Source organism: Oryx dammah, unplaced genomic scaffold (assembly GCF_014754425.2).
Source record: "Oryx dammah isolate SB20612 unplaced genomic scaffold, SCBI_Odam_1.1 HiC_scaffold_8, whole genome shotgun sequence".
NCBI lineage: Eukaryota > Metazoa > Chordata > Mammalia > Artiodactyla > Bovidae > Oryx > Oryx dammah.
Window position 1 is genome coordinate 25,747,521 of NW_024070192.1, and position 27,159 is coordinate 25,774,679.

At 54.7% G+C, this 27,159-nt stretch overlaps 2 protein-coding genes across 9 annotated transcripts in view; one reads left to right on the top strand and one right to left on the bottom strand.

Annotated features, from left to right (window-relative positions):
* PDK2 (pyruvate dehydrogenase kinase 2) lies at positions 1 to 16,393 on the top strand. Of its 8 annotated transcripts, none has more exons than XM_040245712.1 (11): positions 1 to 293; positions 2,130 to 2,271; positions 10,091 to 10,162; positions 10,493 to 10,677; positions 10,953 to 11,042; positions 11,243 to 11,320; positions 13,432 to 13,508; positions 13,600 to 13,698; positions 13,869 to 13,976; positions 14,644 to 14,757; positions 15,310 to 16,393. In XM_040245712.1, the coding sequence occupies exons 1-11, from the start codon at positions 176 to 178 to the stop codon at positions 15,448 to 15,450; spliced, it is 1,224 nt and encodes a 407-aa protein (XP_040101646.1). In that variant the 5' UTR covers positions 1 to 175; the 3' UTR covers positions 15,451 to 16,393. The 8 variants fall into 8 exon arrangements, with proteins under 8 accessions (XP_040101646.1, XP_040101653.1, XP_040101650.1 ...); XM_040245719.1 differs by having other exon boundaries at positions 72 to 293; positions 10,493 to 10,710; XM_040245716.1 differs by lacking the exon at positions 1 to 293 and adding an exon at positions 505 to 689 and having other exon boundaries at positions 10,493 to 10,710.
* Positions 16,022 to 27,159, bottom strand: part of SAMD14 (sterile alpha motif domain containing 14) — a 20,571-nt gene continuing 9,433 nt past the window's right edge. The window contains exons 3-10 of the mRNA XM_040245710.1: positions 23,487 to 23,653; positions 22,772 to 23,060; positions 21,509 to 21,596; positions 21,353 to 21,427; positions 21,088 to 21,247; positions 19,379 to 19,501; positions 19,136 to 19,291; positions 16,022 to 18,272 (exon numbers count right to left, since the gene is read on the bottom strand). Coding sequence (XP_040101644.1) covers positions 18,117 to 18,272; positions 19,136 to 19,291; positions 19,379 to 19,501; positions 21,088 to 21,247; positions 21,353 to 21,427; positions 21,509 to 21,596; positions 22,772 to 23,060; positions 23,487 to 23,653 — 1,214 coding nt within the window. The 3' untranslated portion in view covers positions 16,022 to 18,116. The remainder of the gene's footprint in view (positions 18,273 to 19,135; positions 19,292 to 19,378; positions 19,502 to 21,087; positions 21,248 to 21,352; positions 21,428 to 21,508; positions 21,597 to 22,771; positions 23,061 to 23,486; positions 23,654 to 27,159) is intronic.

Here is a 27,159-nt window from a genome sequence, read left to right on the forward strand (position 1 = left end):
CATTAGCGACGTCGGGGCGCCGCAACAAGCCAATTGGCCGGGCCTTGGAGCCCAGTCGGGGTCGAGGTGGGGAGGAGGTGGCCGCCGCAGCACGGGGCCGGGCTGGGCTGAGCCGAGCGCCAGCGCTGCCCGCGCAGGGTCCAGAACCCGAGCCCGAGAAGTGGTCGCCACCGCCATGCGCTGGGTCCGCGCGCTGCTGAAGAATGCGTCCCTGGCAGGGGCACCGAAATACATCGAGCACTTCAGCAAGTTCTCCCCATCCCCGCTGTCCATGAAGCAGTTTCTGGACTTCGGTACGAGTGAGCGGGAGGCGGCTGGTCCCGGGGGTCTGCGAGGGGCGGGAGTGGGGGTGAAGGAGTCGTGGTCATGAAGAGTTAACTCGGAGGCTAAAGGGAGGCCGAGTGACAGGGAAGGTTTGCTTGCAAACCTTGGAGTCCAGACAGGAAAGAGTTAACGGGGAGGCAGGGGCCGGTTGGGCTTGAAAGGGTTAAGGGCACCCCGGCTGAAGAGACTGGGCTGTTAGGGGGAAGTGGGGGCACTGAGAAGGAGGGGGGTCCACGGTATCTTATTGGGTTTTGTGAGGAGTCTTGGGAGAGGAAGGGGCAGTAAGTCAGTGCCGTTGGAGCAGGAGGGTGTATCCAGGCACTGAAGGGTTACTAGGGATTGTCCTGGCGACTCCAAGAGTAAAGGTCAGAGAGGAAAATGGGGGGTGTTGTAGGAGTGACTAGGGGGCATTGCAAGCTGCAGCCTCCGGGAAGGAGACCTGCTCTGGGAGTCTGTTAGCGGGAGGGACTCTTTTCAAATGAGTCAAAAGGAGAGAGGCCCTGACTGGTACACCTCCCCCCACTGAAAGAGCTGGCCCCCAGCTGTCCTGGAGGACAAGGACGCTTGAAGATCAAATCTACTGTGGCCTGGCCGTCTGTCCCCAGCTGGGTAGGGGTCCAGGGCACCATGAAATGGAGTCAAACAGCTTGTACCCATCCTTGGCTGCCCCTGGGTTCCTGGGCCAGGGTCACCTACCACCAGTGATCTGGGAGTGGCAAGGCTGTGCTAACATGGTGACTGAAACAGACATTGTTTGGACAGTGTCTGTTCACACGGAATTTCTATGGTGCCAGCTAGGGACTAGAAGGGGTTGCCCAGGTCTCTCAAGAGTTGAGGAGACAGTGCCTGGCTCAGGTTACAGCTGCGTCACTGATGGGAGGGGGCGGGGAGGTGACAGCCAGGACACAGGGCATCTGTTGCCCGATTACTTGTTCCCCTGCTTCCCTCCGTATTTGAGCTCCCGCCGTGTAGGAAAGCTGCCTGAGCCCACTCCCAGCCTCCAGCAGTTGTCTAGTCCAGACTGGACCCCAGTTAACAGAACTGTCACGGCAGGGAGGGACTCACAGTAGAGTGGTGCACTTGGAGTTCAGTGGGTAAAACAGATCTTCAGAGAGATAGTGACATGCCCTGGGTGACAGAGTTAAAAGCAGAACCTGGACTTAGAACCCAGGTCTCCTGACTCTAGGCCATGACCTCATTCAGTCCTCTACCCGCTCTTCATCTTCAAGCCAGAGCAAGAATCTACGTATTTGGGCCCTAGTTCCCCAACCCTGTCTACCTCTCAGGTGGGGGGGTATTAATATAGGGGCAAGTCTACTGTGGACATAAAGACCACCTGGGCCAAGATGATGCCGGGACCCTATGGCTGCAGTGGTCTGAGCATAGCTTCCCTCAGCCAGGGGAGCTCATCTCAAGGTAGGATGGGTTTCCCAGGCTCCCTGCCCACAAGCCCTGCAAAGTGAGAGTCTACTAGGAGGGAAAGAAAGAGAAGAAGTGAGATAACTTGGGCTAGAGGCAGCACCCAGGGGGCCCAGAGTGGCCCTGTCCCCTGTGGTTGAAGGCAAGCAGGGTTCAGCTGGAGGTGGCGAAAGGACACCACCTCCCTAAGGGTTAGGCTGGGTGGTGTGGTGGCCACTGCATGGGTCAGGAGGGGCCCCTTGTCCTGTTGCCTCCTTGTCTTCTTGTCTCTTCTGAACCTTCGGGAAATGAAGTATTTGGTGACCTGACCCCCTTCCCCACCACTAAGAGGTCTTCTGGCTCCAGTGCTTTGTAACTCTTAGGCTCCCCTTTCCTTCTCCCTGCAGGGTCCAGCAATGCCTGTGAGAAAACCTCGTTCACTTTCCTCAGGCAGGAGCTGCCTGTGCGCCTGGCCAACATCATGAAGGAGATCAACCTGCTTCCCGACCGGGTGCTGAGCACACCCTCGGTGCAGCTGGTACAGAGCTGGTGAGACCCTTGGCTAGATCCCCATGCCGCCCATTCCATTGTCAGATGCCCGATGCTCCCAGCAGCCTTGCAGGAGGTGGGGAAAGAGGAGAGGCACAGGGACTTTGAGAGGTAGGGGAGTTCTCACAGTCAAGTGGGAATCCTAGGCCATAGCAGGGACTCAGATCAAACTTCCAGTCTCCATGTCTCTGAGACAGCCCTATACCCACCACCCTCCATTCTCTGGAAAAGGAAATCATCATTTTCACACCAAAACCCAAATCAGGCTCATGTCAGCATTTGCCACCAGCCCTGACCCTGAAAATCTAGCACCTGTTGGATAATATCTAGCTGGGGCAACTTTGTGGGAAACAGGAAGAAGTGAATCTTCAAATTGTATAATGCAAACAAATCAGCCTGTTTTGGATGTTGGAAAACACTCAAATGGACACAAGGATGGCACAGTACCAACCGCAAAGAGCTTTAGATGGGCAAAGACCAAAAGTTTATTGCACAGAGCAGCAGTGGCAGAGAGAAATTCTCAGTAAAGTTTACTCAAAAACTTTGTCCAGGGATAAGTATTAAAAACTGAATGACGTTAACCAGAGGCCAATCACATGAAGAATAAGCAAAAATTTGCTCTGTAACTGGGTGTGTGAGTAGCTAATCATGGTTAATCTTCAGTGGCATGTGTGCAGAAATCTTTGGCCTGTTTTTCTGGCTGTGGCAGGTCTGGTACTACTGTGGTTTCCTTTTTGATTCGGGGCATCCACACCTACTTGGAGCTCAATGCTGTGTTTAGGTTAGGGAAACAGCAGCAGCAGCTGCTCCTCAGGAGCCCATGATCTCATGGGGAGAATAAAAGGGGCAAGCTTCAGAGCTCCATAGTGGCAGGAGCAGTAAGCTACTGAAGAATTTGTTTTATTTAAATTAAAAGCAAAATAATATTATTTTAAAATAACTGGTTTCTTCCCCTCGTTGAAGAAGTATGACATGCTCATTTTGACATTTGGAGGACACAGAGAAGTAGATAAAAGAAAATGTCAACCCCTTTCTTCCACCCTCTAACCAAACATTCAGGTTTTGTAAGTGCCCTTTATTGATGCCCTTCCAGCTTTTTTCTGTGCATGAATGTGCTATAAATGACTTATTCTAACTAAATGAGGATAAAGTAAGGAAAGACCAGGCACATGGTCTGTGCACAGTGAATTTCAGTTGAATCAAAACATTGTGGGGAAGTTGAAATGGAGGCAGAGTGGGGGTGACATGTCACTGGGCCTTATAGGTTGCTTAAGTGAACTTTGACCTAGAAAGGAGGGTAGTGTATTCAGACCAAAGGACCTGCATGTGCAAAGGTGTGGAGGCAGGAGAGAGCCTGGCTAGGGCATCCGAGCACTCACTTTATGGACAGGGCACTGTTAGTGCAAGTGATGAAGGTGGACAGGGGGACAGAGGGCGGAGCCTGATTTTTATGTGGCACAATGAGGTCACCCCTGACTGGGGCCTATCCCTTAGAGGTCCAAGACCTCCTAGCCAACCGGCATTTCCTGCCATGGGGCAGCGTGGGAGGCATGGGGAGGAGACAGAAGGTGCCATCTGTTCTCTCCAGCCCTCCTCTGGCTCTGTCCAGCTGAGTGACTGGGCTGCCTTTCCAGCTGGTCCTTAACTCCAGGACAGGGCTTCTCGGGCCCCTCCTTGGACACTTGTTTCCTTGAATAGTCAGGAGATGTGGGGAGGGAGGGCAGGGAGGTGCTGATTGCCCGTGATGCCCCCAAGGCCCATAGAGCCCCTTCTTTTTAAAAAATATTTGTTTATTATGTGCTGTGTTGGGTCCAAGCTGTGGCATGTGGGATCTTCCTTGTGTCATGGGGGATCTTTCATTACAACACATGGATTCTCTACTTGTGGTGCAAGGGCTCAGTAGCTGTAGCACACAGGCTGAGTTGCTCTGTGGCTGATGGGATCTTAGTTCCCTGACCAGGGATTGAGCCCATGTCCTTTGTATTGCAAGACAGATTCTTAACCACTGGCCCATCAGGGAAGTCCCGGAGTCCCTTCTTGAAAATCAGTTACACATGTCAGGGCTTGGCCTGACTTAATTCTTCTCTCAAAGCTGGGAAGTAATGACCAGCAGGAGACGGTGAAGTGAGACAAGAGGGAATGCTTCCCAATGGATGATTCATTTAGAGGAGAGCAGGAGAGGGCAGTGGCACCCTCTCCAGAACTCTTGCCTGGAAAATCCCATGGATGGAGGAGCCTGGTGGGCTGCAGTCCATGCTAAGGGTCGGACACGACTGAGCGACTTCCCTTTCACTTTTCACTTTCATGCACTGGAGAAGGAAATGGCAACCCATTCCAGTGTTCTTGCCTGGAGAATCTCAGGGACGGCAGAGCTTGGTGGGCTGCTGTCTGTGGGGTCGCACAGAGTCGCACATGACTGAAGTGTCTTAGCAGCAGCAGACCAAGGTATTGCTAGAGTGTGCTGACACCCTGAAGAGACAGCCTGCTGAGACTGGTTCCAGAGAATGGGCATCAACTGCAGCAAGAGAGATTGTGATCTGATGGAAGGAAGGACTTCCTGAGATAGACCTCCCTCTCCATAGGAACCCCGTTGCCAGCTTGGATGATGGAGGTGGTGGAGGTAGGCAGTTTCACGAGAGGAAGGGGACAACCTACCAGAGAGCTTGGCAAGAGGGCTACTGGCCTCAGAGACTGATGAGTGAGCAGTGAAACCTTTCCTTTGGAAATGGACAAGACCTGCGCATGTGCTGTTGGTAACAGTGGTGGCAATATTTAACAGGTGGCAACAGCTAACGGCGTTTCTACTCAGCTGGGGAGAGGTTCTAGGCAGGAATCACTGTGGAAAAGTGGAGAATTCCTATTTCTAAATGAAGGTGGGTGTAGTCACTCAGTCGTGTCCGACTCTTGTGACCCCGTGGACTGTAGCCTACCAGGCTTCTCCGTCCATGGGATTCTCCAGGCAAGAATACTGGAGTCGGTTTCCATTTCCTTCTCCAGGGGATCTTCCCGACCCAGGGATTGAACCCGGGTCTCCCGCATTGGAGGCAGACGCTTTAACCTCTGAGCCACCAGGGAAGACCTTTCTAAATGAACCTGATGTATTATTTCAACTGGACTGACTTGGGGTCATGGGATCCTATTTTGGAGGTGACTGGAAGGTAAAGGAAAGCCCTGGGTGTAGCACCGGCATGCCTGACTCTGAGGCTTGGCTTTTGTGCCTGCTGGACACTTAACGTTTGGCCAGCCACATGGCCCCTCTGAGTCTTGGCTTCCTCATCTGTAAAATGGGTGAGATGCCACTGCTGGATGTGGAAGTACACGGAACGCTACGCACGAGTGATGTCTGTGATCTTCTGGCAGCAACACCTTCTGGCCAAAGATAATGTGTTGTGACAGCGGTTCTCTTAAGAGTGTAGTCATGGCATGGTGGTGGGGCAGACACACCTGGAAGGCCTGCCGGCGATCAGGAGCTGCTCTGAGCCTGTCCTTACTCATTGACCCTTCACAACAACCTTGCGAAGTAGGCCTTTTTATCATCCCTGTTTTGTAAATGAGGAAACTGAGGTTCAGAGAGATTAATAAACTAGTCTGAGCTCATCAGGTAGTAAGTGGTAGAGCCGGGATTCCAACCTAGGCTGTGTGATCTGGGGGCTGTGCTTGCAAAGGAAAGGGAGAGAGCCGTGTTCTGGAGGAGTCAGAGATTTCTAAGCAAAGCAAGTCAGTGGGAAAGTAGATTTTCTTTACAGAGATTGTTTGATGGCTAGTGTTGCAGGGGCCCAGAGGGGTGACCTTGACATCTCGCTGGGGAGAGTGACAGGCTGACAAAGGGTGTGGAGTTGGGAATGTATCTGGAAAATGGAGGGTTGAGTGGAGAGTTGCAGAGTAGAATCAAATGACAGTGAGTCACTCCTGCGGCTCATAGTGCCTTTGCAGGGGTGTAGTGGGAAGGGGACAAGAGTGGGTGCCACAGCACCTTCTCACGAACCTCCCTTGCCTCAGCAAGGTGTGTGGACACCAGACCCAGTAGTCTTCGCCCTTGAAAAGAATGACCACCTCACTGGTTCCGGGCACCCAGGGCCTGCTCTGCGCCAGGCCCTGGGCTGTAGCCAAAACCTGCCATTGAATCCCCCAGCCGTCACCTACATACTCAGAGTGGAGGCCGGCCGCCAGCATCGCCTCCTCTGATCTGCTCCTGCTGCTGCGAGGCTCACTTCACACAGTGGGACTGGAGAGCAGCGCCATCAGCAAGGGGACCCGGGTTGGCCTGGCTCAGGGCCGCGCCCGGCGCCCCTCCGCAGGCAGCTTCCAGACACTGACATGCCTCCACCTCTCCCCTCCTCACAGGGCCTTAGTCTTGGTCACAGCCTGGTCCCCAGCGGCTGTGGACACTAGTGCGCACACACCCCCACAGGCGTCCAGATGCACACAGGCTCCCCACTCCTCTGCCCGCACAGCCTGGGCGTGCCTCCCCTCTGCCAGGTGCATTCCGACATCCCTACACCCGGGCTCAGCCGCACACACACAGGCACACACGTGCGCCCTGCTCCCACCAAATTCACCCCTCCCCCCCTGCCAAATCCAGCTCTGCATTGGCTGGAAAGCCCCAGAAGGCAGGGTCTGGGGCCTCCACGTGACTTGGTGGGGCGGGGGGGACACTCCAGATGTCACCCAGGAAGTCCTGGGTGGCCTTGGTTGCTGCTGAGGGCGACAGGCCGGGCCTTCCCTAGTGCTGCCCCTTGGCCCCGCTGCCTGTTCTGCAGGCCCAGGGCAGGTGACACGTCTGTCGTTGTGTCACTGCTCCAGACTGTCCCTGTCTAAGCCCAGCTCTTTCTCTGACCCTCCAGGGTGGGCAGCCCTGGAGCCAGCATCACTCGCTCCCTAGCATCTTTCCCTTTTCAGGACCCCCAGTGAGGTCTGGCCTGCCAGACTCTTGAGGGGGCTCAGGCCCAGTCACGGTTCCCCTGGGAGAATTCTCGTCATCCTTCCTTTTGGGAGTACACCCAGGACCACTCCCCTGATGGAATGTCCCCCAGAGGAAGGCGGGCAGAGATTCTAATTCCTGCTTCACAGTCCAGGAGACTGAGGCCTGGATGAGAGCCCTGCCAGCTGGCGCTCCCACTGGTGCCCTTTGTTTTACTTCACGCCACCCCCCTTGGTGGTTCATTAGGCAGCCACGGGGGGGTGGGGGCAGTGGGGCCAGCAGCAAGAGCGCTCATCCTGTCACCAGCCCCCAGTCCTGGCCTAGCTGGTCAGAGCCCCGTAGTTCCACCCTCCTCCCTCTCTTGTTTGCCCCCTGGGTCTTGGGAAGGGGCGCCAGAGCACCTACCCCTCAGCTGGTCTCCTGTCTCTCCTGGCTCTATCTGTTCGCACCTTTGCTTACTTGCAGGTCCTCCTCTCAAATCCCCTCTCCCTCTAAGAATCACATGACCATGAAGCTTTCTCTTGGGCATGGAATCCAGGGATCTGGAGTAACACCGGCCTGTGAGAGAGGATTCCAGCTCTGCATGTTGACTTCCTCATCTGTAAAATGGGTCCAGCAGTAGCACACCCCCCCACAGGGTCATAGTGGAGGTTAAACTAGGGGAGCACAGAGCAGAGCCCCAGCACAAGGCCAGCACCGGTACATACTGGCCGCCCTCACCATGGACATCAGCAGCACCCCTGTTAGGACCAATACAGACAGTGAGCACTTGGCCAGGTGGTGTAGACTTGGCATCAGACAGACCTGGGTTTGAATCCCAGTGTGAATGCTTACTGTGTGACCTGAAACATACTATCTGCCCTCTCTGAGCTGATTTCCTTATCTGCAAAAGGGGGGAATAGCACATGCTCAGAGATGAAAGCCCCTTCACAGACTGAGCATAGGTGAGCACTGATGGTCACTGAGTAGGCGTTGGCTGTTGTTATTCTCCAGGAATTCTGAGGTGAGGCCGTAGGAGGGCCGCTCTGACTGTCTGCTGGGGCACTGAGGATGGTGAGGGGGTTCCAGGGAGAGCTGATTGCCTCTGCTCTCTGGGCTCCCCTACCAGTGACTCTGCCACCTCCTGCCAGGCGCTGTGCTAGGCCCTGTGTGGGGAAGGCAGGCAGCAGCAGCAGGGCTGGGAAAGCCCCATCTGTTCTCCATGGCTGTCCAGAGCGTGACAGATTCAGACATGGTGTGATTCAGAGCCTGTGCCCAGGGTAACCAGGAGGAGTGTGTCACGTGCCACCTGGGGACTAAGAGGGCGCACTCAGCTGCTGACAGTGTCTGAGCCACTGTTCATAACAAGAGCAAGCATTTAAAGTGCTCACTATTTGCTAGGCACTGTGTTAATTACCACATTTCATTCTCACCAAAAAGCAGTGATAGCAGTAGGTACAATACCCTCCCTTTTTCTGATAAGAAAACTCAGGCTCAGAGAGGTTCCATGACTTCCCAGAGCCACACAGCTCAAAGTGGACAAGCCCAACCTGGGACTTGGAGAGCCAGCTTCAAAGCTAGCTCTTTCACTGTCTTCTCTACTGGGTTAAGCAAGAGAGGGGAGAGTGGCAGTAGGTGAAGGGAGCAGGGCATTCCAGGCAGAGAGAACCACAGGACCAAGGGGCTGAGCCTTTTTGAGCAGCAAACACTGTATAGTGGCAGGAGCGCTGGAGGCCTGTCTTCACCTCCCAGCTGCGGAACTGCCTCAGGCCTCAATTGAGGAGTCTGTGAAATGGGGCTGATTCCTGCTGTTCTTACTGTTCAGGTCAAAGCCCTGCGTACAGGGGACTTTGGACTATGTGGGAACTCTTCTAGAGGGACTGTTAGGCCCCCAGGGCCCTCCCTGGTCAGACTCTCAGTGGCCCCTCCTTCCTGCCAGCCAAAGTGTTTCTGCCAAAGAGAGGCTCAGCTCTCTGCCTTCCCCAAGAGAGCGAACTGCTGCAGGCTGAGGTGTTGGTAGGAAAGCAGTGGCTCCCTGCCTCCTAGTCCAGTTTGGCAGCATCTGGGCATCTGGGCCCCTTCAGGCTCTCCGTGGGCTCCAGCCCCACCCCATGTCAGAGCTGGGCATGCCCAGTCCCCACCAACTCCCCCCGACCTTGTTTTTCCTACCCACCATTTAAAATCTAGTTCCCTAGGAATTGGGAATCGGACAGCTCCTGGTGTCCAGAGTCAGCATGTGAGCTTGTCTCCTTGAACCTCTGCTCTGTGAGAGTGCTGGGCTGGCCCATGCGATACAGCAGCGACCCTGCAGGCAGACACTAGGTCTGTTTCCACGACGGCTGGGGAGGCCTTTCTGTCACTGCTGGTCTTGGGCAAGGCCCCCTCCCCAGTCTGGCCCTCAGTCTTCTCACCAGGAGCCCTGTGGGTGGGGCGGCCCCTTTGAAGACTGCTCTTCTAGGACATCAAAGCAAAGGCTCTCTGAGAACCAACAAATTAGAGGTTTTCTTGCACAGTAAGTTTACTCTGTTGTCAGGGAGAGTCACATACCGATGGAGCAGAGTGAGGAAATTGGTGATGCAGCTTGTCAACCCGTGCAGCCCACTGCGCGCTGCCCACTGAAGGTGAAAGTGAAGTCGCTCAGTCGCTTCCGACTCTTTGCAACCCTGTGGACGGTAACCTACTAGGCTTCTCTGTCCATGGGATTCTCCAGGCAAGAATACTGGAGTGGATTGCCATTTCCTTCTCCAGGGGATCTTCCCAACCCAGGGATCAAACCCAGGTCTCCCGCATTGGAGGCAGACGCTTTAACCTCTGAGCCACCTGGGAAGCCCAAAGGCATGGATAAAAGTTGGGTCAGCAGATCAGGGGGGCAGGGGCCTGGCCCTGAGCTAAGGTGATGCCCCCTCCCCTCCTGCACAGGTACGTCCAGAGTCTCCTGGACATCATGGAGTTCCTGGACAAGGACCCTGAGGACCATCGGACCCTAAGCCAGTGAGTGAGGCCCTGGCTAGGGCCGGGAGGGCAGGTGTGAGCCGCAGCCCCAGGGGCAGAAATGCCCGTAGGATGACGGAAATGCCCCTGTCCTTGGGGATATCCAGGGTGAGCGGGGAGACAGCCTTCAACCCTGGTGTGTCTGGTGGAGGGGGACCCAGGACCCACCCTGTGGAGCTCCCAGGCTGTCAGGCAGGCAGTGGGAGGTCTGGGGAGGCCTTCTGGAGGAGTGGGCTGGGAAGAGTCGAGTGCGTGAAGGCGCTGTGGAGAGAAGGGCAGAGCAGGGAGGGTCTGAGGGTGTCCCAGAGCCAACATCTCCCCCCATCGCAGGTTCACTGACGCCCTGGTCACCATCCGGAACCGCCACAATGACGTGGTGCCCACGATGGCTCAGGGCGTGCTCGAGTACAAGGACACCTATGGCGACGACCCCGTCTCCAACCAGAACATCCAGTACTTCCTGGACCGCTTCTACCTCAGTCGCATCTCCATCCGCATGCTCATCAACCAGCACAGTGAGCGGGCACAGGGCCATTCACTGCTCAGAGGTTTATAGAATGTAGAATGTGTGGGAATGAGACTTCTGAGAAGGATGTTTCAAGCCTGCAAAGGTCCAAAACTGGCCTGATTCGAGGTGGTAGGGGCTGGTCAGAGGAGAGAGGGTAGGAGGGTGGGGAGAGGGTGTTAGGGTCAGAAGTGTTAGAGCTGGGGTCCTGGAGAGCCAGGGGAAGAGGGAGGGAGCGCTGAGGCACATGGCCCTGCCAACTGCGCCCACCATTTCTGCCTGTAGCCCTGCTCTTTGACGGCAGAACCAACCCTGCCCACCCCAAACACATCGGCAGCATCGACCCCAACTGCAACGTCTCTGAGGTGGTGAAGGGTGAGTCATCCTCACTGTGCCTGGCCCACAGAGGAGCCCCAGTGTACCCCCAAGTTTACCTGGCCAGAGGGTGACCCATTCCCCAGTGGGTGGGGGCCACATCCTCATGGGTTTAATGTTGGTGAGACCCACTGTTGATACCAAGAGAATTGCCTGCTGGGGGGAGGCCACCCCATTCCCTGATGACCTCTGCTTCTCAGATGCCTACGACATGGCCAAGCTCCTGTGTGACAAGTATTACATGGCCTCTCCTGACCTGGAGATCCAGGAGATCAATGGTGAGTGAATGAGGCTGTGTGTGTCTAAGGGCTGGGGACATGGGAGAGGGAAGTGATGCAGGAGTCAGGAAACGAGGGAGAAGCAGAGCTATTATTATATTATTATTATTTATCTAGTAAATATTTATTAAGCAGTAAACACAACAGGCAAGGTCCCTGTTCCCATGGAGCTCACATTCTTGGTGTTGGGGAGGTTGGGGAACGGGGCCTTTAACCAGTGAGTGAATAATAAGCTAATTTCAGGTCATGATATGACAGGAAGGAAACAGAATGAGATAGCCTGACAGTCATGGGCAGGAGCAACGTATTAGATGGGATGCCAGTTTGGCTATCTTCCTGGAATCCAAAAATGCTTAATTTGAGAAAGAGGTTTTCCGCTCGCTAGCCCCTGGGATAGAATGGTCAAAGCCGGCTATACCCCCTCACGTCCCAGTTCCAGCCTGGCGAAGTTTTGGGAAAGAGGATGTGGAAGGCCAGGCCTGGGAGTTGATCACACCACTTCCCTAAGTCTCCCAGCTGCAGAGGAGGCTGGGAATGTAGTCTCTAGCTGGGCAGTTACATGCTAGTTAAAACTTTGGGGGAGGGAGGCATCTATTACTGAAAGAAGAAAGGGAATGATGAACACAGAGGATGGCTACAAGGGTCCTACTTGGGATGGAGTAGTTGAGAAACAGAAGGACCAGTGTGGTGGGTTAGGAGATTGAAGGGGTGAGGGGCGGGAGAGAGAGGCTGGGCATGCAGGGCCCGTGGGCTGCAGACAGGAGCTGGGATTTTGAGAAACCACTGGAGGTTTGAGGCACAGTGATGACAGGATCTGAGTAACATTCTAAAGATTAATTTAGAGGTTGGAGGAGGCAGGAGAGGACCCAGGAAGACCAGTTAGGAGGTCACTACAGGTTTAGGCAAGGGGAGGGGAAGGCAGCAGAGAGGAAAAGAAGGGGGTAAACTGGATAAACACCTTGGAGGTGGAGGGGTGAGATGGACCAGAGACCTGGAAGTTACCTGTCTCCTCCCCACTACCCCCCTGCTCCTCAGCCACTCTGGCCTGTGCACCAGAAACCTGAGGCGTTGATGCCTCTATGCCTGGAAGTTGCACTGCCCATATCCTAGTCTTCCCTTAAGAGCCCATTAAGTCCAGCTCCTCTGCAAAGCCTCCCCAGACCTCCCAGAGAGGAGTTAGGCCCTGCCTGCCCCAAGTGGACCTCCAAATTGCACTGTTTAAATTACTCGGGGGCAGAAACCGAAGGGCGGAGATAGGCCACTTTACTTCCGGATCCCCAGGGTCAAGCCCAGAGCCTTGCACACAGCTCTGGGCACAATACCTGATGTGAAAGTGAGGTGTGCATTTCTCTGTCTATAGACATGAATTTCTGAGAGGGTAGGGCTGAATTGTATTCAACGTTTTGTCTCCACTTGCCCAGCACAGGGCCCCAGATTCCCTCATTCATTGACCCATTGCACATTTATTGAGCTTCTGCTACATACAGAGCTCTGTGCCAGGCACCAGGAAGATACTCAGTCCCTAAAACCAAAACTCTCCAGGTTAGAGTGATTCTTAGGAAGTAGGATGCTGGTGTCAGGATCACCTGGGTAGCCCCTTCCCCTCTCCCCTGGGTGAAAAAGCTCTCCAGGGGATTCTGGTATTAAGGTGAATGCTAGTAGGCTAGGTATAGCACAGATAGATAGATACTGTTTGAGTGGATAAATGATGAATAGATGGATAGATAAACAGTGGATGAATGGAAGGATGGATCTGTACTCTGAATGAATGGATAGATGGAAAAGATAGACGTTTGAACAGATGAATAGACTGAAAGACAATTGGATGGTTGGATGGGTAGATAGAGGCATGAATGGATGTTGAACGGATATGATCGATGAATGGGTGGATACTGGATGGATGGATGGACAGACACTGTATGATGGATGGATATTACATGGAGAGGTAGATGGATGAATGGACACTGAATGAATGAATAGATGGACAAACGAATGAGCAGATAGATGGACAATGAATGGGGGTTGAGTGTGGGTGTTAGGTGCTGCTGAATGAATGTTGAATGGTGACCTCTTGACAATCTCCTGATCTTTGGTCTGGACTTCCCTGGCAGCATCCAACTCCAAACAGCCAATTCACATGGTCTACGTCCCCTCCCACCTCTACCACATGCTTTTTGAACTCTTCAAGGTGAGGAGACTGGGGGATGTCCCTTTGTGAGGGGGGCAGGTGGTTAGATCCAGGCTGCTCTCACTGTATCTCATCACCTTTTCCACTGCAGAATGCCATGCGGGCAACTGTGGAAAGCCATGAATCCAGCGTCACTCTTCCACCTATCAAGGTCATGGTGGCCTTGGGCGAGGAAGATCTTTCCATCAAAGTATGTGACCCTTGATTTTGAGGGCCCGAGAGCAGTGGTATGGAAACTTCCCTCCTGCCAGGAGATGGGCTTAGGGAAGACGCTGGGGGTGAGGAAAACCTGAGAAGATCAGGGATGGAGTGTGGAGAAAACTGAGGTCTAGAGACCCTGACATGTCCTGTCTCCCCCAGATGAGTGACCGAGGTGGAGGTGTTCCCTTGAGGAAGATTGAGCGACTCTTCAGTTACATGTACTCCACAGCCCCCACGCCCCAGCCTGGCACCGGAGGAACCCCACTGGTGAGCTGGCTTCACTCCAGTTCCCCCCGACCTCCTGAAGAATGCCTGTCAGTCTTCTGGTCTCTTCTTATCAAATTGTCACTCATGCCCATCACTCGCTTCCCTACCTCTCGTGGTCCCTCCATCCTGTAGGCTGTGTGATGTCGGTCAGCTCTTCCAGGTCTCTCCTTGTTCCTCCTCTGTCTCCCCAGCGTGCGCCTCCCTGCCTATCTGTGGGCATCTGTCTGTTGCTTTTCCTCAGTTCTCCCTGTCTTATCTCTCTCTCCACAAGTAACTACCTCTCTCTTGGCATTATTCAGCTCACCAGCACCTCCGTGTCCATTCCCAGTGGAATAGGCGGGGCTAAGTGTGGGAAATAGAGACAGAGAGGTGCCCAGTGACCTGCGCAGACCCCTGACTACCAGGGCCAGCCTCCTCTCCTGCCCTGCCTGCTGCTCCCCACCCCCACCCGCCCTGCAGCCTTCCTCCCCGCACTGGACTGATTTCCCTCTCCCCACAGTCCCATCTTGTCTCCGAGCTGTCCCTCCCTCCTGTCCCCTCCTCACCCTGGTGCTGGGAGCCCCCGGTACGACCCAAGCTTAGCCATCGTCACTCAGCATATAGGTCTCTGCAGCTCCCGGGAGCCCAGGCCCAGTGTCTCAGCGCGCTCCCTTCCCACCTCCTGCAGGCTGGCTTCGGGTATGGGCTCCCCATTTCCCGCCTCTATGCCAAGTACTTCCAGGGGGACCTGCAGCTCTTCTCCATGGAGGGCTTTGGGACCGATGCTGTCATCTATCTCAAGGTGAGGGCCCCTGCCTGCAAGGCCTGCCCAAGGGGCCGGGGTGGGTTGCTGACAGGTCAGGCCTGTTCTTAGGTTTCTTTTCCTCCCCTCCAATCTTTTCCTGATTTCAGACTGAGAATCAGAGCAGAGCTATAGTTCCCCAGCCACCAGGCACTCCTAAGTTGGCAGGCAGTTTCAGGGAGTCTGTGGTGCATGAATGAGACCCTGTTCTGGGAACCCTTGACTTGTGAGGAAGCATGGAGAACTCATTCAGCTCAGGGGGCGATGGAGGCCCAGAGCTGGTGACCTTGTTCAAGGTCACACAGCCTGCCTCCTCCCTCTCCCTCCCTGACCTTTAAGTGAACAGCCTTTTTAAACGGGCAGGGGCAAGCCAAAGAAGGGACAGACACTTTCATGGGTCTTTCTGGTTTAGTCATCTCAACCAGTGTGGCACCTGGCTGGGCTGACATGTGGGCCATAGTGGCCACTGGAGCCACCACTGGGCAAGGGTGGTCTGCCAGGGAGCGGGCAAGGTGCAGGAAAGCAGGAGAGGCTGACCCTGATGCCCCTCAGGCCCTGTCCACGGACTCAGTGGAGCGCCTGCCTGTCTACAACAAGTCAGCCTGGCGCCACTACCAGACCATCCAGGAGGCCGGCGATTGGTGTGTGCCCAGCACGGAGCCCAAGAACACGTCCACGTACCGTGTCAGCTAGGAGCTACCCAACTCGCCTACACCCAGGAGAATGGACTGCTGTCGCTGGGTCCGGCCACCGTGGTGACCCTCCCCATTCCCCGCCCCCCCAGGTGCAGGAGGCTCTCCCTGTTGACCAGCTTCTGTCTCTTTGGAAATCACTGCAGTGACCAGTCTGTGGTGGCCCCTAAGTGCCAATCTCTGTCTCCATGGAGACCCCTTGGAGGTCTCCCTGGGTCCAGTCTCTGTGGGCAACGCCTGAGGGTTGGAGGATGTCTCCATCCTGATGGGGTGTTCCAGAGACACGTTTCCATGGCAGTCTTCCTCTTTGAGCCCAGAACTGCCACTTCTCTGCCAGGGGCCCTAGGTCCCCCTCTCTGCCCACCACAGCCCTGGCCTTCCAAGTGGACGCCCCTGCTTGCCTTACTGTCCTGACCCATGCCGGTACCCTGGCGCTGGTCTGGTGTCAGTGTTGGGAAGGGGCCAGGTGCCTGCCACATCTGGGATAGTGGGAGGGGATCCCTGGTTGGGGATCTGGTCCTATAGTCTCTCCCTCCTCTCTAAGGTCAAAGGTAGGAGGGAGGGGTTTCTCACCTGGGGCTCACCCCTAAAGCTGAATAATCTGGGAGGACACAGAGGTCAGCCACCCAACCTCTCCTCCCTGTAGGTAACCCCAGCAATGTTTCTGCCACCTCCCGAGCCCTTCCCTTGCATGTCCTCATGTGCATACACCTACCCACCACCCACGGTCCCCCCTGAGCTCCAGACCCCAACTCCCACTGTGCCTGGACACGCGTGTGCTTGGGGTGGCTTTCTCCCTAGAATGTTGTGTGTATATAGCTAGTTTTATAGCCCCGAATGCCCCTTCCCTTCCCCTTAGCACACAGGGGGTTAAAGTTGTGTGCTCCTCCCAGTGGCTACGATGGTAACAGTGACATCTACAGTAAAGAGGAGATGGAATGAGACTATGGCCCATCTGCTTTCCTGGGGGAGGGTGATCCTCTTGTACAAATGGATGCAGACTGCAGTCCCTGTGATCAGCACGTGACATGCTCAGGACAAGACCCAGTGCATGCCAGCTACAACAGTGGACACAGCCGTCCGTTCAGAACACTTGACGGTGCAGCACCCAGAGACAGACCTGTGGCCCTGCCTCACTCGGAGCCCAGCCCAGCCCCCAGCTGGGGCAAACAGGAAGGCCACTGGCACATCATAAGCGTTTATTGAAAGAAACTAAGTACCGCCTCCCCCTTCACATGCAGGTGGGCACCCAGATAGCTCCTGATGGCTTCAAGGACTTGGGAGCTTTCCATCCTCCCCACCAGCCCCTCTGGGGCCCAGGTGGTACTAGTGCCCCCAAGTCCAGTCCCCCCTCTGAAGCCCCTCTCCCAGCACAGACAGCAGGAAGGAGAAAAGAATTGAGACCCAGAGAACAGGGGTCACAGCCACAGCCCTTGGGCTGGAGCGAGGGGAGTGGGTGTATGGGGCCCTGTCTGCTGCTCCACGCTGGTGGGAGGAGGTGAAGGGAGGTTTCTAGTCTAAGGCCTCTGACCTTACTGCTAACTCTGGCCAGTGCTGCAAAGGCTGGGCTAGCTGCTGGCCAGCACCATGCCTGGACATGAACACACTCACCCTAGAAGGGCAGACAACTTCCCTGGACTGCTGGGATGGCTTCCACCCCCACCCAGGGAGCGGGCCCCACCCCGGGAGCGGGCCCCACCCCTCCTGTCTGCCAGTTCTGGAGCCCATGGAGGCCCTGATAAGAACCAGGACAGGTTGGGGAGTGCTGATGAACATTTTCAATTTAGCAGCTTTAAGGGGGCCTCCCCGATTTTGCCTCTCTGCCTGGCTGGGATGAGGATTCACCAGTTAAGGGCCATCTAGGCATTGATGGGGGTGTCATTTGTCCCCACTAGTTCCCAAGTTTGCCATCTTCAGGGAGGATCCAGGTGGCCTCTGCAGGAGCAGCAGAAGTGTGCCCAACCTGGAGAATCGGTCAAAACCCAGGCTGTGTGTGGGCCTCAGGAGGGCCAGACCTGCAAGGGCATCATCTTACCACTGAGACCCCCCTTCCTTCTCCTAAAGCCCTTGTAAAGATGACGCAGGATAATGGGGCTGCCTTCTCTGCTCTCCTGTTGAGGAGTGCAGACTGGGAGTCTACTTCGAGTGCAACTTGCTGCAGGCCCACCAGCCTCCTGCAGAGCTCTCTCGACACACAGTCACCTGGGAGAGCTGGAAAGGAACTACTTTATCCACCTGCTGCTGCAGAGAGGCTCAGCCCATATCTCTGAGCCCAGGGCCTCTGGAAGGTATGCAGGCCTCCTAGTTCACTGGCAGCCCCAGGACCCCCATAGCCTGAGGGAACAGGGTCAGAATCACTCAGGCACCTCTGGGCTCCCTGATTTGCTTCAGCCCTGGCCTCTCTGCCCATAATCTGCCACTTCCCCCAGGAACTTTGTGCCAAAAAGTCCTTGCAAGGGGATTTATTACTGGGTCCTCTCCCCTGGGTCTCTCTTTCTGAGGGATCTGGGTCCAGACAGATGACAGGGTGAGAGGGCTGTTCCTCCTGAGAGCATGGAGCCAGGCCAACCCAAGCCTGGTGCCCAGGCCCCGCCTCCTAAGGCGGCCTGTGCCCGCAGAGCCCAGCAGCTTCCCCAGCCGGGTGCCAGTGCCTGCCCGCCCGTCTCCCTAGCTCTTCTTGGCCTCCTGCTCCCTGCGCCGGAGCTTCTCACGCTGCCGTGCAGCCTTCTCCTGGGCCTTGCGCTCCTTCTCAGCTGCTGCCGCCAGCTCCTTCAACTTCCGCTTCACCAGCGCCCGATCATGCGAGTTGCTGAGCCCCAAACTCTGGGGGAGGGATCCAAGGGTGAAGTGAAGGGCCCCAGAGCCCCACACCTGGCCAACCCAAGCCTGGGGTTCTCTCTACCCCAAGTGTATTCTCGCTGGAGCTCTGCCAGCCCTCAGCCTCCACCTCCCAGGCTTGCTGATGGATCAGGACCCTCGGCAAAAATCTGGAATGGGAGTGGCTGGGAGAGATGAGGGTAAATGGTGCAGGGTTCCGGGCCCTTTGCCCCTTCCCCACCCTAATCCTTGGCTCCTATCCCTCAACTCAGGATTTCAGCCTTGGAATAACCGTGCCAGATTCCGTGAGGCCAGAGATAGGAAGCGAGTTTGTCCGAGGTCACACAGCCCGTCAGTAGCTGAGGCCCCTCCGTGTTCCAAAGACTTCTCAGGGACTCTCCTCACCACTGCTCCCCCAAGCAACTAAGCAGATGGTGCAAAACAGGCCAGAAGGCCCCAGAACAGAGCCCAGAGCACCACCTCTGACACCCTCCCTCCCTCCCCCTACTTGCCTCCCACAACCACCAGCCTCCAAGATTTTTAGTCTTAGAGATGAAGACTCCAAAATTCAGATGAGATGACCAGGGGAGCCTCATTAGAGTCAAGAGTCAGATGATAGGCTAGTCCTCAAGGTTAGAGATCAACCTGAAGACTTTGGCTGGAGCTTGAAGGTCAGGCTGAGGAATGGGGCTGGAGTCAAGACTGGGAGGGAATCCATGCTAGAGAGCAAAGATCAAGGATCTTGCCTAGACGTCAGAGGTCAGGGCAGTGGTCTTAAAGGGAGTGGAAAGGTCAGGATGAGGGGATCCCAATCCTTGAAGGCTGCCTCAGGGATCCAACTGAGTGGTGGTCCCCCGACCCCAACCCACCTTCAGTTTGCTTCCATCCAGCTGCAGTAACTGTGGCCCATCTACCTGCCGCGCAGCAAACTCAGCAGCATACTGCTCCAGGTTGAGGCTCTGTAGCCACTGGCCCACCTGCTGACTGGTCCAGTGGTAGACGGTGGGAAGAGGCTCATCCAGAAACTGGAGTGGAGACCAAGGAGAGTGAGGGGGCAGGGTGTGCCCTGTGGCTCACACACCTGGCTGTGTCAGAGGTCAGGGCCTGCTTACCTCATCGGAAGACTGGGACAGAGTGTGGTAGGGGTAGGAACACTTGGCCGCCTGCCGGGGACCACTTGGGATCTTGGGGCTGCTGCTGCTGGGGGGTGTGGAATCGTCACTCAGGGTGGATTCCTAGATGGAAAGGGGGCATACTGCTGAGGAGCCCAAGACAGCAACCCGCAACCCACCATCCCCATTCACATGGAGCTGAAGTCCAGGGCCAGGCTCCAGGAGCTTCTCAGGGCCCTTGGATGTGAACCAGAAGCTGGGCAGGCACACAGAGCAAGGCTGCAGGGCTAGAACTGAGCAGTTAGCGGGAATGGAGGTCACGCTACTGTTGCTTCCTTGACAGCTGACCGGGATTCCCCCAGGCTGGGTCAGGTGTTCCTGCCTTGAGCCTCTCCAGCATGGCCTCCAGCACCCCGGCTTATAAAAACCTGGTTAGATGTCGTGTCTTCACTGGACTCTCAGCTCTACGAGGGCCTGGGCTGTGTCTGTTCACCAGGGCCCAGCACAATGGAAGAAAGGGAGGGTATGGGAGAGGGACCCTTTCTCTCCTGAATTTACAGTTTTCTGATTTTCTCTGACCCGGCTGCACACAGAAACAGAATCACAGAACAAGCACAGGGCTGGGGGTCATTAGAGCCTGGCATCTAAATCCAGCTGAGTCTGTAAGCAATTCCCTTAAGTCTGGGCCCACATTTGCCCATCTGTACAATATGAGCTTCCCTGGTGGCTCAGCTGGTAAAGAATCTGCCTCCCATGCGGGAGACCTGGGTTCAATCCCTGGGTTGGGAAGATCCCCTGGAGAAGGGAATGGCTACCCACTCCAGGATTCTGGCCTGGAGAATTCCATGAACTGTACAGTCCAGGGAGTCACAAAGAGTCAGACATGACTGAGTGCCTTTCACTTGACTTCACAATAGGGATGAGTGTGCCTACTTCACTGAACCTTTGTGAGGGTAAACAAAAGTGCTTTGGGAGCTTTGTAGGCCACAGAATCCTAGCGAACATAAATAGGTGCTCACTGTTGCTTCCGTTCCTCGGTCTCACTTCACCACAGGGTTGTGAACTTTCCAAGCACTAGCTAGGTTGCGGTCCTGTTCATCTCTGTTCCCCCCAGCCTCACTGTACCGAATGTAGTCCAGCTCCTAATACAGGATGTGGAGTCAGAACGGAGCCAGGCAGAAGAGTTAGCAGGAATAGAGGACTACTCTTGCCTGGAAAATCCCATGGACGGAGGAGCCTGGGAGGCTGCAGTCCATGGGGCGGTAGGAGTCGGACACGACTGAGCAACTTCACTTTCACTTTTCATTTTCATGCATTGGAGAAGGAAATGGCAATCCACTCCAGTGTTCTTGCCTGGAGAATCCCAGGGACGGGGCAGCTGCCGTCTATGGGGTTGCACAGAGTCGGACATGACTGAAGCAACTTAGCAGTAGCAGGCTGGTGTACTAGGGGATCATAGTGCTCAGTTACGTGTGTTGGATGGAGACAGCGATGAATGAATCCACAGAGGAACCACTTGGCATACAAACAAGTGAACAAGTAAATGCCTGAATTCAGAGACTGGATGAATTAATGATCATCAAATGGCTCCTTGGATGGACAGATGGACTCCAGGAATGCCTGGATCCAGGCCCAAGCCAGGGTGAAGTATGTCCTCATGTCACCCAAATCTGGGGGCCAGGATGGAGGCCAGAAGGCCATGGACTCACCTGAGAAGCTGACTTCTTAGGGCTGAAACCCTCGCGTTTAGGGGAGCAGGACGGGGAGGTGGTGCTGCCAGAAGATGCGGAGCCTTTGCCACTGTCTGTGAACCAGGAAAAGGGCAGGAACGGGGAGCCCCCTGACCTGCTGGACCCCTCCACCGACTCCCTGCAGAGAGAGTAGGCTGCATGGGTGCAGGCACCGAGGAGAGGGCTGGAACCACAGGGAGTTACGGGCAAAAGCTGTGGCTGAGGGGCTGTGGGTACCTCTCACCTGCTGCCCATGGACAGACGGTTGCTGCCCTTGTCCTTCCGGCTCTTGCTAGTGGATGCTCGGCGTAAGGTGACCCTGTGGGGAGGGCAAGGGGGCGTGGAACAGTGCTGCCCATTGTGCTACCCAGTGCCCGAGCCTTTGTTTCTCGTCACTCACCCCAGGTCCAGGAACTTGCGGCGAGTCTTCTTATCCAGGCCAATGGTAGGGCTGGCGGGCTCAGGTGGGCTGGCATCCCGGCTGTCATCTTTCGAGGAAGAAAAGGAAGGAAATAGCCTATGTGGTGGCTTGTCTGCCTCTTTCAACTTCCAATAAGGTGACAGAAATTCTCTTGACTTAGAATCAGGCAACCTTATTCTGATGCCCTTCACTAGCTGTGTGACCTAGGACAAGTCACTACCTCTCTGAGCTTCCTGCATCTTAAATATGGGGCTAATAACACTGCCTATTTCATGAGACCTAATAGGATGAGATGGTGAAGGGCAGGGAGGCCTGGCTTGCTGCAGTCCATGGGGTTGCAAAGTGTGGGACACGACTCAGCGACTGAACTGAACTGAATAAGATGTTTATGAAAGCCTTATACAAACCATAAACCACTCTGGAAAAGTAGGGATCGCTACTCTTTACTGCTAATTTTATCTTGGCCAACTTGTAACCAACCTTCTAATCTTGGCTCACATGTCACTTCCTCAAGAAGCCTTGCAAGAGGCTCCCAACTGCTCCCAGGATGTTTTCAACCTGATAAATGTCCTCCCACCCTGCGTTCCCTTTCTCGAATAGCACTCAAGATCCAACCAGTCCATTCTGAAGGAGATCAACCCTGGGATTTCTTTGGAAGGAATGATGATAAAGCTGAAGCTCCAGTACTTTGGCCACCTCATGCGAAGAGTTGAGTCATTGGAAAAGACTCTGATGCTGTGAGGGATTGGGGGCAGGAGGAGAAGGGGACGACCGAAGATGAGATGGCTAGATGGCATCACGGACTCGATGGACGTGAGTCTGAGTGAACTCCGGGAGATGGTGATGGACAGGGAGGCCTGGCGTGCTGCAATTCATGGGGTCGCAAAGAGTCGGACAAGACTGAGCGACTGAACTGACTGACTGAACTGATACCTTGTACCTACCTATACATTTAATTAAGAGATTGCTTCCCCTCAAACTATAAGGAATTCTTTGACTGTTTCCCCTAGAACTTATAAGCCTCGCGAGGACGAGGACAGCATCTGCTTGCTCTTTTGTGTGTCCTAGTGCCCAGACAGTGTCTGGCACACATTAAAGCTCTCTGGAAATGAATGAATGAACCGTGGTCTTCATTCCCCACCTCCCCTGGGCCACCCTGTGCCAAACCCGAGGTCCGGCCAATTGCTTCGGAGCCCAAAGGAGTGCTTGCCGGCAGGGGGCGCCGCGCCGGCCGCTGCTCACCTTCGCTGTGCAGCTCGGCGCGAGGGTGGCGGCGCACGAAGCTGGGCGAGCTGTCGGACGAGGCAGCGGAGCGGGGCGGCGAGCCGGAGGCGGCGGCCAGACCCTCGTGCGAGGCGGCGTTGTGCAGGGGCCGGTAGCGTGCGAGCGGTGAGGGCGGCGGCTCGTCCTCGTCCAGGCTGCGCCGCAATCCCGGGGGCTCCAGGCAGAAGGAGCCCCCCGCTGGGGACCCCGGGCCCGAGTGCAGAGGCGAGCGCAGCCGGTGCAGGGGGCTCCCGCAGCCGTCGGCTCCCTGGAGGAGGGGCAGCTGCTCACCGCCTACCCTCTTCCCCTCTTCCCGGAGGGGAGCCCCGGCTCCTAGGGCCTCCCCGGCCTGGAGGGAGGGCTTCCTCGTGCCTTGGGCCGAGGGGTGGCTGGGCAGCGAACAGTGAGAGATGGGTCTTCCGGTGACGGAGGCAAGGGCTGCATCGGGCCTCCACTTACTAACTGTGTGACTTTGTTAGTGAACCTCTTAGAGCTTCAGTTTCCTTGTCTGGAAAATGGGGTAATACCTTCCTTGAAAGGATGAAATGAGCCAGAATTGAACTGCAGCTAATATTTGTCAGCCTTGTTATCTGAGAAGTCTAGGGGTGTGGTTTCCCTGGAAGAGTGGTTTGGAGGGATTATCCAGGGGCAAGAAGGGTGGGTAGGGTATGGTGATTGAGGGGATTGCCCCAACCTTGCCTCCAGGCCCATCGGAGCCTTCACCATCCTCTGCAGAGCTGGCACTGTCCCGAAGCCTGGAGCGAGAGGGCCGGTGTCTCCGGCCCTTGGCCAGTAGCTGGGCCCGGGCCTTGTGTAAACTGCTGTCCAGTCTGACGGTTTCTGGCACTGCCAAGTCGAGGTCTGCAAACCAGGGAAGAGGAACAGAGACCAGACACACAAGGACAGCACACCCTGAGGCCCGCCTCAAGTGGCCACCTGCACGCACACCCAGGCATTCAACAATGTCTCGAGTGTTGGGCGCTGGTAGTCCAGTGAGATGGAAAACCAGGTCTCTCACAGTCTCCCAGGGAGCTGGAGATGTCAGCTTGTAAATACAGTGTGTGATAGACCCTCTCACAGGCACAGAGGACAGGATTGTCCTGTTTGGAGGAGGAAACACCAAAGCTGGGTCTTCAGGTCTGTCTGGGAGTTTACAAGAGAGGAGGCTGGCAAAACTGGCATAGGCTACACTGAGAGGAAGGGAAGCTGGGGGCAGGATGCCTCCAGAGCAATGAGAGGGCAGGTGTGTGGAGGGAAGGATGGGAAGATGAGGCTGGAGAGAGCACAGATGTAATGGCTGGCACTGAAGAAGTGCCAACTACGTGTCAGAATGTACATTCATCACCTTGTCTACTCAGAACAACCCACAGGCTAGGGATAGCTTGTATTCCCATTTCACAGCTAAGCAAACTGAGGATCGGAGAGGTCAAGTCTCATGCCTGAGGCCCGCAGCTAGCAGACAGTTTGGGATTTGAGCCTGGCTAGTCTAGCTCTGGCTCCAGGTGGTGCAGTGATAAAGAATTCACCTGCCAATGTAGGAGACACAAAAGATACAGTCTCAGTCCCTGGGTTGGGAAGATCCTCTGGAGGAAGAGCTGGCAACCCACTACAGTATTCTTGCCTGGAAAATTCCATGGATAGAAGAGCCTGTAGCCTGGTGGGCTACAGTCCATGGGATCGCAAAGAGTTGGACATGACTGAGCATGCTCACACAGTCTTGCTCCAGAGACTGGCCCTGCTGGGGATGCTGGCTTTCTGTGCCACGCCCAGGATCACACTCAGAGACAGTACTGTTGAGCAGCTAGATGACTCGCAGTTAACTAGAGGGAGCCCTAGAAGCCAGCGGCAAAGAGGAGAGCCCACAGACCCCTGAAGCCTCTCTCTCCCGTCCTGGGGTACATGGCCCAGGGCCAGGTCCTGGATGAGGACAATGTGGAAGAGTAGGCAAACCCCACAGATTATGCATAAACCCTACAGCTCCGAGTTTCACTTTCCATTTGTTCCACCCTAAAATACAGACTTCTTTGTGCAGTGTCCCTGAGATTCTCCAGGCAGAAAGAGTTCTTCCCATATCATCATGGCTTAAGACCTTTCTTCACCACTCCACCCTCTGTGATCTCAGGGACCCCATCCCATCACTCCTGCCTGCCCTGCTTTGCCTGCTCCTCTTTCTCTTGTCTGTAGATATACCTTAAATCACCCCTGTGGCTGAACTACCACCTATCTATTTGCAGCTCTGATTCCTCCCCTGAATTCCAAGTCTGAGCACCTCGACACCCGCCACATCTAAAGCACCCAGACACCTCAAACTCAGTCCATCAAACGAATGCACCGCCTTGCCTCCGTCCTGGGCTCTGTGAAAGACCCCACTGTCTACCCAGTCACCCTCTCAGACCTAGTGAAGTGAGTGAAAGCCACTCAGCCTAGTGAAGTGAGTGAAAGCCACTCAGTCGTTCCTGACTCTCTGTGACCCCCTGGACTATACAGTCCATGGAATTCTCTAGGCCAGAATACTGGAGTGGGTAGCCTTTCCCTTCTCCAGGGGATCTTCCCAACCCAGGGATTGAACCCAGGTCTCTCACACTGCAGGCTAATTCTTTACCAGCTGAGCCACAAGGGAAGCCCTCTCAGACCTAGACCCAGTTGGTAATTCATGGGTCCAGCTCCCTACTTGACACCTCCACTTGGATGTCCAATGGACATCTTCAATGTACATGTTACAATTGAACTCCTGACATCCTCACCCCACAAGCTGCCCAGTCTACCCATCTCGATGAATGACAGCTCCATTCTTCCAGCTGCTAAGGCTAAACCGTGGAGTCACCCTTGGTTCCTCCCTCTCCTTCCTACCCTACAAACTGATCCAACCACAATTCCTGTTAGCTCTCCTTTGGAAATATATCTAAACATGCTGAGATATTTTTGGTGAAATGACATGATGTTTTGGATAAGGTTCAAAATAATCCAGGAAATTAGGAGGGAAGAGAGGAAGGGGATGTAGCTGAAACAAGACTGTCCATGAGTTGATGATGCTTGAGGCTGAGTGATACGTACATAAGTGTACGATGGGGTACTTTGTGCTAGTCTCTACTTTTGATTTCTCAGAATAAAATATGGTGTATACGTGTCCTTGTATACACACACTTACATACGTGCCTACATGTGGGGAGACAGAGGAGGGGAGAGGAAAGGAGTAGGAGAACACACAGATCCCTGGTCTAGGTCACCATCACCTCTTGACTCATTGTTACAGATCCTCCTAGCTAGTCTTCCCGCTGCCTCCCTTTCCCATTTACAGTCTATTTCCAACCCAGCAGCCAGAGTGATCCTGATAAAGCATGTCAGCTCGTATTACTCCTCCCTCCACTCAGAACCTCCACTGACTTCCATCTCACACAGGAAGAAGCTGAGTTCTCAGCATGGCCTTTAGACTGAGGCTGTTCAGAAACGCTCTCCCTCTCCGTCCCTCTGCTCCAGCCACCCTGGCTCTGCCTTATACAAGCTATCCTGCACCTCAGGGCCTTTGCACTTCCCCTTCCCTTTCTTGCAAGGCTCTTGCCATAGATTTCTGCACAGTTCCTTCTTTCAGCTCCTTCGGGTCTCTGCTTAAATGCTTTCTCTCACTGAGAAACCACTCAGTTTAGAATATCCCCAAAACCCACAGCTAAATTTTTTCCTATATCATTTATCATTCTCTGGCATACCATATATGTTATTTAGTTTACTGTCTCTCTCCACCTATCAAAATGTCAGCTCCATGAAGCAGATGTTTCTCTATTTTGTTCATTGCACTAACAGGCATAGAACATTGTGTGTGTGACAGTGTGTGTGTGTGTACAAGTGTCCTAAGTGTTTTATAACTACTAGCTCATTTAAACCTCCCCACAACTCAAGGAGACTCCAGGAATTCTCAGGGCAGCCTTAATTTGCCTGAGGGTATAGGGCTGGAAAACCTATGGCAAACCTAGACAGCATATTAAAAAGGAGAAACATTACTTTGCTGACAAAGGTCCATCTAGTCAAAGCTATGATTTTTCCAGTAGTCATGTATAGATGTTAGAGTTGTACCATAAAGAAAGCTGAGTGCAGAGGAATTGATGGTTTTGAACTGTGGTATTGGAGAAGACTCTTGAGAGTCCCTTGGACTGCAAGGAGATCCAACCAATCAATCCTAAAGGAAATCAATACTGAATATTCATTGGAAGGACTGATGCTGAAGCTGAAGCTTGGCCACCTGATATGAAGAATACTTTGGCCACCTGATATGAAGAACTGACTCATTTGAAAAGATCCTGATGCAGGGAAAGATTGAAGGAAGGAGGAAAAGGAGACGACAGAGGATGAGATGGTTGGATGGCATCACTGAC

Bases quoted from the DNA above. Each gene is read 5' to 3' on its own strand.
- PDK2 (XM_040245719.1), top strand. From the start codon at position 176: ATGCGCTGGGTCCGCGCGCTGCTGAAGAATGCGTCCCTGGCAGGGGCA. The intron at 10,163-10,492 runs GTGAGTGAGGCC...CCCCCATCGCAG, and splicing joins GACCATCGGACCCTAAGCCA to GTTCACTGACGCCCTGGTCA. The intron at 13,977-14,643 runs GTGAGCTGGCTT...CACCTCCTGCAG, and splicing joins GCACCGGAGGAACCCCACTG to GCTGGCTTCGGGTATGGGCT.